Source organism: Cucumis melo, chromosome 3, assembly GCF_025177605.1.
Source record: "Cucumis melo cultivar AY chromosome 3, USDA_Cmelo_AY_1.0, whole genome shotgun sequence".
NCBI lineage: Eukaryota > Viridiplantae > Streptophyta > Magnoliopsida > Cucurbitales > Cucurbitaceae > Cucumis > Cucumis melo.
Genome location: NC_066859.1, coordinates 26,080,312 through 26,095,201, shown reverse-complemented (window position 1 = coordinate 26,095,201; position 14,890 = coordinate 26,080,312). Strand labels below are relative to the sequence as shown.

The 14,890-nt window shown below is 26.0% G+C and overlaps 1 protein-coding gene across 2 annotated transcripts; it reads right to left on the bottom strand.

Moving 5' to 3' along the window:
* Positions 1–805: 805 nt before the first annotated feature.
* LOC103488405 (probable trehalose-phosphate phosphatase D) lies at positions 806–3,636 on the bottom strand. Of its 2 annotated transcripts, XM_008447123.3 has the most exons (11): positions 3,300–3,636; positions 3,055–3,195; positions 2,896–2,967; positions 2,715–2,813; positions 2,573–2,629; positions 2,367–2,468; positions 2,186–2,263; positions 1,789–1,858; positions 1,575–1,645; positions 1,384–1,476; positions 806–1,261 (listed from the first exon to the last, which is right to left on the bottom strand). In XM_008447123.3, exons 1-11 carry the CDS (start codon positions 3,546–3,548, stop codon positions 1,181–1,183), a joined length of 1,113 nt encoding a protein of 370 aa, XP_008445345.1. In that variant the 5' UTR covers positions 3,549–3,636; the 3' UTR covers positions 806–1,180. The 2 variants fall into 2 exon arrangements, with proteins under 2 accessions (XP_008445345.1, XP_008445346.1); XM_008447124.3 differs by lacking the exon at positions 2,715–2,813.
* Positions 3,637–14,890: the final 11,254 nt, after the last annotated feature.

Genomic DNA, 14,890 nt, shown 5'->3' with positions numbered 1-14,890 from the left:
TTTGATGAGAGTGTTAAGAATATATTGACATAGTTGAGATACTTTGATACACCAATTAATCTTCTAATCTCTAGTAAAAAAAACCATGTAACGTTAATATCTTTGTTAAATAGAGAACGTAGAGTAATATATACATGTGTTTTTATCAAAATTGAGAAACCCTCCTCTTAATTACAATATCTTGGTGAGGATGTCTATAGTATTCATATAGGTATTGGGATGTTGAAATGTGAAAGAATAATTTAACTATGGGTAGTAATGGTTTGGAAATGGGGTGCTGCCATGGTTTTTCCCCTATTCTACAATAATGATATTTTTATATTCAACAATTTAATGTAACACACAAAAAAGAGAGAAAAAAAAAACACAAACTAGTGTGTTCTATGGCTTTTGTTTTGAGTGTCTCCAATCACTCAGATACATGCACTACCACCTTCCAACTTTTTTCTAGTTCTCTCCCTTTTTATAAACAAAAAGTTCAACAAATGTGAATGGAGTCGTGAATTGTAACAAAACCATCCACTTTTTAAATAGTAAGTAGTGTCTTAGATGAAGATTAATAGCATCTTTTCAAACATAAAGTTAATGAGATTTTATAGAATTACAAGTGGTGTATGTGTCAAACACTCGTGTTCAAACCATTGATCACGAGAGAAAAGAGAAGAGATAGATATGTCATTATGTTGTCTAAAAACAAAAGAACATAAACTTAAATAATTGAATTACTTATAATATCGTTTAACATTCATCATATTTTCACTAGTTTCGCGTATATGCTAATAATATATACGAGAGAAGTGAGAGATATATCACAAAATGAAAGATGCGTTTTCTTTTCTTTTCGTCGAGAACATTACATTTAAGAGCCAAACTCAAACCGTAGTCAAAAGTAGAGGAAAGAGACGTTGACTCAAAGCTAGGTCAAAGGGTCATACATAGAACATACGTATATTTTCTCTAGTAATACCAAATTAATATATTATGAGAGTGTTTAATAGTCTCTCATAAATGATTTAGAGAGATAATATAATTGACATTTAATTAACACAATGGGGGGCTACAAATTAAAACTCAAACATAAAAAGACAATTTGATTGGAAAATAAAAATATATTAAAATTCACTCTTTGAGTGAACTTAAAATTCCTTTTAATTAAACTCTCCTTCTATTTGTTAATTAATTAATCGGATAACGTGGGTTTGGATAGTAATGCTCCCATTGATCTTTTCCAATTTACAAGACGACAAAGAAACTCCTCTACCTGCACAAAAAAGAAGAAAAAAAAAGAAAAACATTTTACAATTTCAATATCAAAAACAAATTTTCATTGGATGAAAATGTAAAATTAAAGTACATAGAGAAATTATCAATTGATTTAATTACCTCGGATGGTTCTTGCAATGAATAAGAAGCACAAGTTTCCTTGGGAAATTTTGACACAAGAATTCCAAACCCTAATCCTTTACTCTGCAAAACCTGTTACCAATTTCACCCCCACCAATTTAATTAAATATAAATCCCACATGTATAACCCATCTTATTTTATTTTGTTTGAATATTTGAAATTTTCATACCTTAAATGCATCTTCATCGGTTCGATCATCTCCAATATAAACAGGTAAAACATCACTAGAATTTGTAAACCCTATAAAAAAATACATTAAAAAAAAAATCTTACAATCAATACATTGATTTTACGTTAAAAAAAGTGTAATTATTAAGGTACAAGGAATAGCTATATATGTTGATTAAAATAGTAGATTAATGTTAATTAAATTTTTTTTTTACCTAATGACTCAAGCAAAAATTCCAAAGCTTTGCCTTTGTCCCATTTAATTGCTGGCCGAATCTCAAGTACCTGTTCATTATTTTGTCTTTTTCGTTAGCCACAAAATTCAACACAAGAAAATATAAAAACAAATACACAATTCTTTTATAGAAATAAATAAATATATATATATATATATATTGAAGTGTAAGACCCACAAAAGCTGTGTAAAAAGTACAAGGTTTGGCACGTGTGTGTTAGATACTAGGATTTTTCCATTTATGTTAAAAAAGAAATTGAGTTTTTTCTTTCAAAAAATAAAATAAAATATACATTTTTATACGAAAATTTAGGTTTTTTTTATTAAAAAAAATGGTTAAAATAATAAAGAAAAGAAATAGAGTAGAAAAAGTATACCTTTCTTCCTAAACTCATAATCAATTTAGGATATTGATTAACCACCGATTTAACTTGCTCCGCTAATGCACCCCATCTCTACAAATTTTTCATTCCAAAATTAAAATTAAAAAAAGAAGAAGAAAGAAATCAATTATTTATTTGTTTATTTGAAGTGTAAAAAAAAAAAAAAAAAAGTTACCTTTTCATCGACGCAGCGAAAATGCACAGAAATACAAAACTTGTTGTTTTCCACTTTAGCTCCATTAATGGACTTTGTTATTTCTGACAACGTTTTGTGTACCTTCATAAAAAAAAATAAAAAAAAAAAGTAAAATTAGAAATTTAGAAAAATAGAAACAAAAATGAAAATTGGATTTGACTTTAATTTTCTTTTGAAGAACAAACCTCTTCAATCATAGGCAGCAGCTCACTTGCCGGTTGGAAAAGCACTGCTTCATTGCCCTTCAAAAACAAGTTTTTAAAATAATAATTATTATTATTATTATCTCATTCACTTTGTTAAATTTATGATTTTCTTTTTACATACTTTTTTGTATTTATTATTGTAGCCTTTTGTTGGGCCTTGTATGTCCATTCCATGACTCCCTGCATAGAACAACTCTCCCAACCTAACAAACTCATAAACCTACAAAAACATTTCATACCCAAATTAATTCTATTCAATTTAACTCTAGTTTTATCGACTTCCATTTATAGTGTATACGGACCTTATCTCTACGTCTTCCAGTGACTATGGCAGTTGGAAAACAAGTTGCAATGTTTTTCACTGCTGCTCTCATCTGTTTAAAATAAAACGGTATCAATGTGGTTGTCTATCAATCATTATCAAATAATGGTTGTCTTTTCTTTTTTGAATGAACACAAACCTCATTTGTCATGAATGCTCTATCGGGATCTTCAACGATAGGGGAAAGAGTGCCATCGTAATCCAAAAACATGACGATCTGTTTGCCTTTAGAAGCCGTTGTAATTTGGTCGAACATGTTGAGTGCGGAAGGAAGTTGAAACTGCAATGTATATCAAAACAGATCAAATATGAATCAAAATCAAATAAGAAAAAGAGAGAGAGTCTCGATTTCTAAGAAAGCAAAAAAAAAAAATGACAACTTACAATCCAAGGGGATTGAGAAACAGAAATAGGAGAGTTAAGACGAGTGGGAGAAGAAGCTCTCATCAAATCAACAGAGGAAGCAATGGCTCTGCCTCGGCCTAAACCTCCGCCACCGTTTCCCCCATTTTCGGTTCTTTTGAAAAGCTTCTTTTTAGAAATATTAGCCATAAATCCCCCAATTCTAGCGACTGTAAAGGCTACACCGATTCGTGATTTGGATTTGGGAAGAGAAGCTTTCTGGTTGGTCATTTGTGGATTTTGAAAGTAATAAAAAAAAAAAAAAAAACAGAGGAAAAACAGAGGAATGGGATTTGGGATTTTGAAGAATGAAGAAGAACTCGATGGGGGAAGAAGAAGAATTGGAAGGGTGAATTTATAACAGAGATTTCATGGAATTAATGGAACAAATTATTCATCTTTTTTATTATTATTATTATTTGCTTTAGTTTCTGTACTTTTCAGCCACCATTCTCATACCCCACAAAGCCACTCGAATATTATTCTTTCCTCTCTAAAACTTGAATTTAATTTTTCAAACACTCTCTCTATAGTTTAATAATATATGATATGGTGTGTAAAATAATATCTTTTTTACTTAATTACTTATTCTTGTTCGATCATTAGAATAGTTTTACAATATTATCAGTAACTAAAGAACTTAATCTTTAACTAAAAGGTTAAACGTACAATTTTTCTCTTCTCCCCTCACATACCATGATGATGCATCATCCAAAGACTATATATCAAAATATTAGACGCAACAACATAGATTAAAATATTATTAATATGAATAGAGATAACAATAGAAACTTTTCTACCCAATAACAAAACTATGGGACAAATGATTAGAGATAGAGAAAAGTTTAAAATTCAAACCTAATTTTTGTATGATTCTCTTTTTTTCTCATTTTGTTTGACACGTGATTATGAATAAGAATATCTTCACAACAAACATTTTTCATTTTATTTTTTTAGAATCTAGAAACAAACTCATATATGATGATCAAAATGTTGACATAAATTAAAAGTAAACAGTATCGTATGATTGTGTATACATATGAAGAAACCGTTTCTTGCAGTATAACAAAGAAAACACTAAAATATTTAAATATTGTGTGGAATAATATAGAGCAATTGGAGGGGAGGGGAGGGGAGGGGAGGGGAGGGGGGGGGGTTTGTGATGAAAATAGGAAGCCAAGAGTTGGTAAAAGCAAATGAAAATGATGTATATATTTAGGAAAAGAAATCATAATAAGAATAATGGGTGTGGTTGCAAGCTAGCTCTATCTTAGAGCACTAAAGAGAAATAAGAAAAAAAAAATGAAAAAGGACCACTTAACCCCACTTCCAAACATTTGAATTCATTCTTATTTTGGGTTTGCTAGTGCTCAACAAGGGTTTTCTTGTGTGTGTGTGTGTTTTTTTAATAATAAATAAACTAGATGTAAAAATCAATTTTAAATTATCTGACTATACTTTCGTAAATTTATTATCATACGTAGGTAAAGGGATGAAAAACCACTTATATCAACGAATAACAGATGTTAAGGTCCAATTTGATTAATATTTGTACTTAAAAATAGATTTTATACGCATGTGTAAATAATGCACAATGATTTCAAAACGAGAATCTTAACATCTGATAATGTAAATTGATCCCAACGGTAAGAAGCTCTAGATTTTGTTTTGATAGCTCAAGTTGCTTTTAGCTTTGTTTAGTTTGATTTCGTCTTCACAAATTTTCTATGCGAGCCTTTCACCTTTGTCCAAACTACATTTTAATAATAATAATAATAATAATAATAATAATATCAAGTTTTACGTTTAGAAAAAAGAATTGTTATTTTCAAATATAGTAAGAACAAAAATATTTACAAATATAATAAAATGTCATTTCATGTAAGTGATAGATAATTGTAGAATGTTATGCCCTAATAAACTATTATAAAGGTCTATCATGAATTATCTATGATAGACGGTAACATTTTATTATATCCATAAATGATTGATGAAAAAAATATAGTTATTAAATTAATGCAATTTGTTTATATATATATATCTTTTGATGTTCCAATTATAAAACTAATACAATGACTATGGTATGAGTTGAGAATGTGAAGCATGATTAATGTAATTAATATTATTGTTAAACATTATGTTGGATTTGATTGGTATGTTTAGTGCTTAATTAATTGTAAGGTTAATTTGTGACTTAGTGCACTTCAACATCTTTATAAAAGCTTCTCCTTTTTTTTTTTTTTAATGAACTTTCTATTCCATACTTTTAATATTTAGAACCTTAGCATTATATTTTTCAAGAAAAAAAAAACAATGGCAATTAAAAAGAAAAGAAAAAAAGGGTTAACAATCATGTTTAATTTTTTAAAAATAATAATGAAAATAGAATCCTATGTAGCTAACCATTTTGACTTTTAAAAACCAAGTTTTTGAAAATTATTTATTAGTTTTCATTTCATAAATACATTTAAAATAGAGAGAAAAAAAAAAGTAAATATATTATTATTGCTATAAAACAAATAATATTATTGGGGGGGGGGGGGGGGGGGGAAGTTAAATTATTATCATATTGGGTTTAAATTTTTGGAATAAAACAAATAAGTTGCACCTTTTAATATTAGAAAAAAAGGAGCTACTTTTTTTTTCCTTCTTTTTTATTTTTAAGTTGTGATTAAAGTGGAAAATAGAATGGGAAGGAAAATGAAATAACATCAAATTGGACTTTCTAGCTCTTTCAAAAGTCAATTTTTTTGTCTTTTTTTTCTTTTTCAATATACATATAAATGAGATTGGAAAAGAATGTATTAGAATTAACCTTTTATTGTCGGAAGATTAATTTCCTTTTTCCCATGATTATGTATTTGGGAAAATGTAATCGATTAAAATTCATAAATAATTAAGGCGAAAATTTTACAAAATGTTATTTATACAAATAATTCTTTATAAAATTAAAATATAATTTGCTCAAAACTTTAATTTTAACCCTTTAATTTCTATACCTTTAAATTTCTTAACAATTTTAGTTCTTTCCATTCCTAAATTTAATTTAGTCTATAAACTTTAATAAATATTAACAATAATTTAGTCTTTATAATTTATCTTTAATATTAAAATCCACATGATTTTATGAAACATATTACACATGTTTAATTTAACAGATGAACATAAAAATTGGAAATTAAGTTTCTTTTTTTTAAATTATAACATAACCGTTTTATTTTTCTCTTACTATTTTCTGATTTTTAGTTTTTGAAAATTAACCGATTTATTATTATGATACTTATTTTAAAAATCCTATTGCTTTCTAAAAACCGAAGTTTAATTTTTTGATGGGCATTGATATAACAACAATAATTTGGTTTTTATTCGAGCAAATTAAAAGATAACTATGCTTCTTATATGAGGAAAAAAAGAACTCGAAAAAAATGAGAATAAAAGGTGGAAAATAATCACGTTTAGAATAAAATGTAATGTAATTCGAATATTTTTTTTCATTATCAGTAGTACAATAGTCTTCTTTATTAGAAACCTCATTTTCTCTCGCCAGAGTCAAATCCGAAGTGCTTAATTTCTAAGTCCCGACTTCAAGAATGTTTTTATATATTCCATTTAATATTGACATAAAAACAGCAAAGCAAACTTTAACATAATTTTAGATTCTATTAATTTTTTTATATTTTATAAATATTTTTAGCATTTTATCATTTATATTAATTTTTCAAAAGATAAATATATATAATACTATAAATATTTTAACTAGTTTAGAAGACCTACCAATATTTACTTATTAATTTAAATACTTTTAAATTTTTTTGTTTATGCAATTTTACCAAAAAGATATCTATCACCGTCGACGTTTTATTTTGTCGGTATTTTCATAAAATTGAGACATTGAAATTTTCTTTGATGTCAATATAATTGTAAACCAATGTCCATGCATTTTTATTTGTGTATCAAATGTATGCTTGAGATTATTAAAATTAATCTTTCAAAATTTATTTAATATTAAAATTTACATTTTCAAAACTAATATTCGTATCATCAAAATTCATTTAAAAGAATTAAAAATAACTTGATAATAGTTTTAAAGAACGACCAAAAAAGGGTTCTAATTAACACTTTCAATAAGTTACTTTCATAGACATGTTCTCGATCAATGTATATGTTAGTTCATGAACAATTGAGATGGAATATTTGAACGTTGAAAAGTAGGGTAAGTTACTGAAATTGTAATAGAAAGAGAATATGAACCTAAAAACATAATTATTATAATTAAGGAGGGGGTAGGGGAAGGCCATATTTTGAGGGAATAATAATATGGCTTAAGGGTCAAAAAGTTTTGTGTGGTTCATGAAGATCAAGAAGAAGAATGAAAGAGTTAGGCAGATAAAAAAGAAAAGGAAATGTTTGAAATAGGGAGCTAAATACAAAGTTTGGAATAACTTGGGGTTGAAGAATATATATATATACATAAGATTCTAAGAGTGTCACCATTTTGATAAACTACTCTAGTTAAATGATAACGTTAGTAGTCGTTTTCTTTTAAAAACCTCTATTATTGTTTTTTTTTTTTTTTGTCCTTCTAGTAACAATATATTGTAATCATCATAGACCAATTTGAAGGTGAGACGTGAATATTTAAAATTATCTAATTAAAGAAAACTCATATAGAGAGAAAAGTTGTGAATGGAGAGAAGACGAAATTAATTCCCATTCTAATGGAATTTTTGGTACATGTACGTGTCATTGAATGAGAAAAATTAAAGTTGCCTTTTTGATGTACACTAAAAATAAAAATACTCTTAATCAAAATATTCATTTCATATTCAAGTAATTATCTCAAAGGTCACATCCAAACTTACAATTGCACAATTACTAATCCGCTTTTTACCCACAATAAAAGTATGAAAGAAACCTATTGAAAAAGAAAGTACGACACATACAATGTTGGCGCGTGTTATACAATTTATATCGATATTATCGTTATTTATATATATAGCGCGTGTTATACAATTTATATCGATCAAATCGACATAATTGTTAATACCAACCAAATACAGTTGAGTATAAATTTATATTATTGATCTATTTACTATGTCACTCATTTAAATGTTATATATATATATTATAAAGTGCACCACTCTTAAGAAATATTCTTAGTATAAAGTTAGCTTATATTCACTTAAAAATCTTATATTCCATATGAAATGAATTTCACTAGAAGACAAATCAAATTCGACTACTCTAAAATAATAATAATAATAATAATAAATAATGTCGTTTTTATTATTAATTGAAAATAAATCTTGACGTGGAAAAACATCACCAATTTGACGTGGATTTTAGAAAGAATATTTTTGTATGGAATGTTTGGAGATTGTAATATATATATATATAACTCCCTATGATATATATATATATATATAGGGAGAGATATTCTAGATTAGGGTTAATATTTTATAATGTGTGTTTATTTATTCCAACACCAGTGATTATATATCATCCACCCCTAGAATCAAATTATATAATTAATTAGCTAGACTTTAGACATTATTTTATTTTTTGCTGATTAATTAATTATAATATGAATCATAAAATATAATATTGTTTTGTCCTCGGAAAATTTTTTTGAAATGTAATTGGTGAGAGGGCCTTTATTCCACCAAAATAAATAAGTTTTATGGTATAATTAATAATTAACAAAATTCCAAATCCAATTAGCAGCTTTATTGGTGAATTAAAGGATCTAATGCTGTTAGGAAGGTCCAAGTTTCCAAAGTAGGCTCAAAATCTTGGAACCATATCTTTGGTCTCTTAATTAATATATAATAACACAACATATAACTTGTCTCTATTTAATTCATTCATTTCAAAATAAGATTTTTAGGTTTGATCGATGGATACATTAGATATGAGCTAATCATATAGAGGAAAGCCTAATTTATTGTTTTCTTTTCTTATTTTTATTTTTCGATATGATCAAAGTTTAAAATGTCAATGTTGATGTCTCAAATTTATAGAAAATTTATTGGAAATAACGATAAATACCGATGTAGGTACATATTTCTAGAAAAATTATAAAAAAATATCAATTAATTAATAAAAAAAATATATTTAGCATATTTCATTTCACACCTGTATAAATTTTAGAAATTTATATTAATTTAAATTCTAAATCAATTAGTATATAACGATATACTTATTCACGATATCACGTGAGACATGATTATTTTCATTAAACTTACCTTTATAAATATTGCCTTATAAAATCGTTCATACGTTTAATTCTTTAAACATTTCGTCAACTTCTTTAAAAAAAATACTTGATTGATAAAACAAACCATTAAAAGAAATGTATGAACTATCTTTAAAGAATATTTTAATTAATTAGAGTCCAAATTAAATCATTTATGAAAGCTTAGGGACCTAATCGATAAAATTAATAGACTCACACGATGTTTATCTAAATAAAATAAAATCGATATGTTTACGCTCTTTTTAGTATATATGATATTTAAGTTTCAAATCTATCAATAACACATTCTTAACTTTCCCATCAATTTCATATTCTCTTTCCACTTATTACTAATTACCACATTTTTATCTGAATCTATTATGACTTTTTCATAATTATAAGTATATTTTTCTTTCTCCCAACTCCATCACTTTCCCTCCTCCTTCATGATCATCTTCTTCTTGCCAAACAACACTTAACACATATATATCTTTTTCCTCTCTCTCATCTTCAAACTCCTCATATCTTTTCTTCACCCAATTTGTCTAATAAACTTTAGTAATGAAAATACAAATGTATCAAAATGAAACAAACCTAAAAATGTAGTGAAAAGCACCCCCATTGAATAATGAATGAAAACAAAAGTCATGAAACCAAAGTGTTTGTTCTTTAGAAAACAGAAAAAGAAAAAGAAAAAGAAAAAGAAAAAGTAATTGTGTTGTTTTTTCTTCTTTTCTTTTGGGTATGGGTATGAATTGAAATAGGGAGAAGATCAGATCGCTCCCATCTACCAACTTACCAACTTGTTATTTCCCACTTCTCATTCTCTCTCTCTCTCTCTCTCTCTCTCTCTCTCTCCAAAGGCATAGCCACTTGTAGATACTTGGCCAAATTAGGAAAGCCAGCAAGAGAGACATGTCCATGTCATCATCTGACGTGGCATATATATATATATATATATATATATATATATATATATATATATATATATAAAATATAAAAAAAAATACAAATACAAAAAAACTAAAAACACCCCTAACTGAAATAACTGTCTCTTCAAATACCCACCGGACTTTCGGTTACAAATGATGGGCCCCTCCCCCCCTCCTCGCTTTTTTCACGAAAAATAATAATAATAATAATAATAATAATAATAATAATAATAATAATAATTGTTGAATATTTAATTAATTAATTAAATGGGTCCCACTTTTCACACTTGTGTGATTTGACATGTCATCTTGGCTTGGCAATGATTCATCCGGCCCCACTAACTAGTGCTCACCCCACCCCTTTTGCTTTCTCCACCCACAATCTTCTTTTTCTTTCTTTCTTTCCTTTTAATAATTTAATAAACATTTTCTTTTCTAAATGAGCTAATTTTTTTAAAAAAACGTACAATTATGTTTTATATCGTAAAGTTGTCAAAAATGGTCAATTTAACGAAATATTTACGACATATAACAAAATTTTAAATTTCAAATCCTATTAATGATGTATCACTAACATGCTTCTATTAGTTATATGCATAAAATAGTAATAAAAATCTGATTGATAAAATTTTAAATTTTACTATATACGTAAATAATTTACTTTATTTTATTATATTAAAAATGTCACTTTTATATAAAATAAATTAGTTATTATAAACATGATAAATGGTCTTTTTTTCTTAAACAAAATATTTATTATTATTTTATTATTTCCCATAAAAATTTAATTTCTTAATACTAATGTTAAAATTGATTGAAAGTATACAAACTAAAACTCAATATATTTGAAAATACTTACATTGAAATGATATTTTCTTTTTATCTCTTTTTATTTTATAACCTTGATTATTTGTACGATTCCTCACCAACGCATGAGCTTCAAAGGTCACCACCATAATTTTAACATCTACTCACTACCTCTATAGTACTTTTTGTTACAATTTTGGATATTAATAACAATACAACAAGATAAGAGCTTAGCAAATAAAATTTTCAAAAGGATTAATCAATTTAACTTTGTAATCTTCTTAAGTAGGAGAAAATCATAACAATAGATTTGATATATCTGTATGAATACTTATCACAAAAAGATAAAGCTTTAAAAACTACCCTAATTTTTATTCAAATGTCTTTAATTAAGTTTTATCATTGGTTATTATTATATTTAGTAGAAAAGGTTTTAATAACATAAAGAACTAAAACCATTCTTTAATTTAGTACATAATAGTACTTCCATTTAACCCAATAAAACATGATTAAATTACATAATATAGTTTTTTTTTCTCTTAATTGTTTTCATTTAAGAAAAAAAAAAGAAAAAAGAAAAAAGAAAACTTTTCTCCACTACCCACTTTAGTCCACCTTTGGTTGAATTATTAAAGACTTAAATCGTATTATAATGTGGGAAAATGAGAAAGGGGTGGGAGGAAAGTACAAAGATATAATAAAGAGTTAGAAAGTTATATAAAATTTTGTGATTTTGATCGTATAAAGTAGATTGCTTATTATAATATTTAGGAAACATTAATCTAAGATTAAGAAGTGGGTCGGGTTGGACTATTTACATTTGGCACACTCTATATATATCGTTGATTTTGAATCATGCCAAAATATTTTTCCAAAACCCCTAACTAATTAAATTTCTTACTTTCTTATCATTATTGTTTTTGAAAAGTTTATCCACACCACTTAAAATATTAATCTTCCATTATCATTATTTTTTTCCTTATCTTCTTCTCCATTTTTAGCTAAGATAAGGTGTCTACCAACAAGATATATCTATATAGATATATATAGAGAGAGAGAGTTCAAACTTGTTGTTATATAATGATTGTATATAATTTTTTCAATTCAAAATAAAATAATATATATACACAATCAAATTCATGTTAATAGTGAACATTGTCTTCCATAATAATATTGTGGTTGAATTACTTGAATATATATAATAGATTTAATTTTTAGTCTTGTTTAAGGACACGTCTCAAACGATATATATATATATATATATGTATAGCTTATGAAGCCTATATTGATAATACATACTAATTTGTCGAGTCACATCATTTGTTTCGCTAAAAAAAACAAAATTATAATAGCTCAAGAATTAAAATGAGATTTTAGTTCTAGCTCAATTCAAAGGATATAGATATATATAGTATATACAACCTACAAAGTTTCTTTATAGACTAAATAGTTAATATATGTGAACTTATAATCATAAAACATCAAATCAAGCCCATATTATCTAAAATCGAAGGCTCTCTTTCCTTATTATCATAGACTTTATAAGATACATAAATTACTATTTACATTATGAATTAATTTTGACATGGAACCTCTACATTACTTTATCTTGAATAGGGTATCATAACCTATAAAAATTCAAGTGAGTATTCAATAAATAAATTAAAGAAAAAACAACCCAATAATAATAATGAACCAAAAGAGACAATATCTTGAATAGACGTTGAAAACCCCACATTAAAAAAGATCAACGAATTGCACTTCTTCTTATCAATTGATTTTTTTTTTCTTTTCTTTTTGCTAATCAAACATGTCACGATCAAATGGCAACTAATGTCTTATACTCTTACTTACACTCAAAATGATCACTTGATGACTCAAAAAACCTCAAGATTGTTCTAGAGACTTACGACAAAAAGAGTATATATATTTTGTCATATTCACAACATACAACGAAAAGATACTATGAGTTGTTTTTTTTTAAACTTTCCTATTTTTCCCTCAAGTCTGTCGAGGCCTTGGAGAGGCCCTTTTGTTTTGTTTTTTTTTCTCTTTCCATTAGTGCCATTGGCACTAAGTAGCTAGTATATATATATAGTCCAATATATAATTGATTGTCACCAATATAGATATGTTTTTTTTCAGAGAAAAAATTATTATAAATATTTATAAAATCCAATAGTTAGGTTATAAGGCTATGTTGGGCATGCAGCTAACTTTTTCACATTTTTCTTCGTTGGTACGAAAATTAATAATGGTAACAATAATAATAATAATAATAATATAATTACAATACTCTTTTTTCTCTTCATCTGGAAAGTGCATATTGAATCATTGATTAATGGCATTTGAATTTTTGTAGCTATTCTATGCTCTAAATTCTACATTCACAGTGGGAACTTTAGGGACTAGATAAGCTATATATATATTTCATGATTTGTGACACATGAAATCTTTCGTTTTTCAATATATGGACTTCAATTTGAAATTATAATTTTGTTCATTTTTAGTTTATACTTTTGAATATTACAAATAACATTTTTCAAGCTAAGGAATATTAATAAATAGATATTTGGTTTTATTAACCATCTGTTAGTTGCAATATTTATTAAGATTTAAATCCACTTTGATCATCTAACCTACTTTAAATTACTTATTTTTAACAAAGTGCTAATATAAAAATCAAGGTTATTTGGAAAAAAAAAAAAAGTTATTTCATACACTATATATAAACAATCTTTTATCTATATACCTAAATACTGCACAAAAAAATGGAAAAGCACTTTTCATCTTTTTGTTTCTTTTTCTTTTATTATTACTAAGCACCCTTTCATTTAGTTTCATGCTAACTTTCAACCCTTTGTTAATTCTTAAAATCTTTATTAGTTGGTGTCCATTTGGATTGACTTAAAAAAAAATATGTTTTTGAAAAAATTCATTTTTGTTTTATGAAAAATATTTAAAATACATTTTAAAAACTATAATGAGTGGCTTTCCGAATACTCTAATTTTTTTTCAAAATAACTTATTTTTTGAATTAAACACTTGAAAATGTACTTCAAACATCCGTTAAGTATAGATTAATGATCATCACATCGAATTCATATGGTGAAAGTCTATCGAATTTTGGTACATAATTTAATAGATTTGGTTATATTTTGTAACTATTTTTGATTTATATATATATATATATTTAAAAAGATAATATTTTTTATTTTACTCTATACATTTCAGTCTTTTTCCTAAACCTTTAAGCTTTTTTTACTTATCTTCAACTTTTATTAGTAACCCTATTTTATAATTCTTTTATATAAAAATTTAAGTTTTTTAATAATGCTTCCACTGATTGAGCTTTTTTTTTCTTTCTTTTTTTATTTGTCTCTTAAAAATTAAAGGAATATTTGCACCAACAAAAATATTAAAAAAAAGACTAAAAAAAAAATCAAATTAGCTACCAACCGAGTATAAGTGACAATTAGGAAAATTTCAAATAACACATTACTGAGAAAAAATTATTTATTAATTGTCATGTCAACCTAATTTTAATTAGAACTAGAGTGGTGGAATCTATTAAAATTGAAGAATATATATTTATAACA

Excerpts from the sequence above, each read along its gene's own strand:
- LOC103488405 (XM_008447123.3), bottom strand. The coding sequence starts at position 3,548 with ATGACCAACCAGAAAGCTTCTCTTCCCAAATCCAAATCACGAATCGGT. Across the intron at positions 2,814-2,895 it reads CTGGAAGACGTAGAGATAAG|GTTTATGAGTTTGTTAGGTT; the intron begins GTCCGTATACAC and ends ATGTTTTTGTAG. Across the intron at positions 2,630-2,714 it reads ACAATAATAAATACAAAAAA|GGCAATGAAGCAGTGCTTTT; the intron begins GTATGTAAAAAG and ends TTGTTTTTGAAG.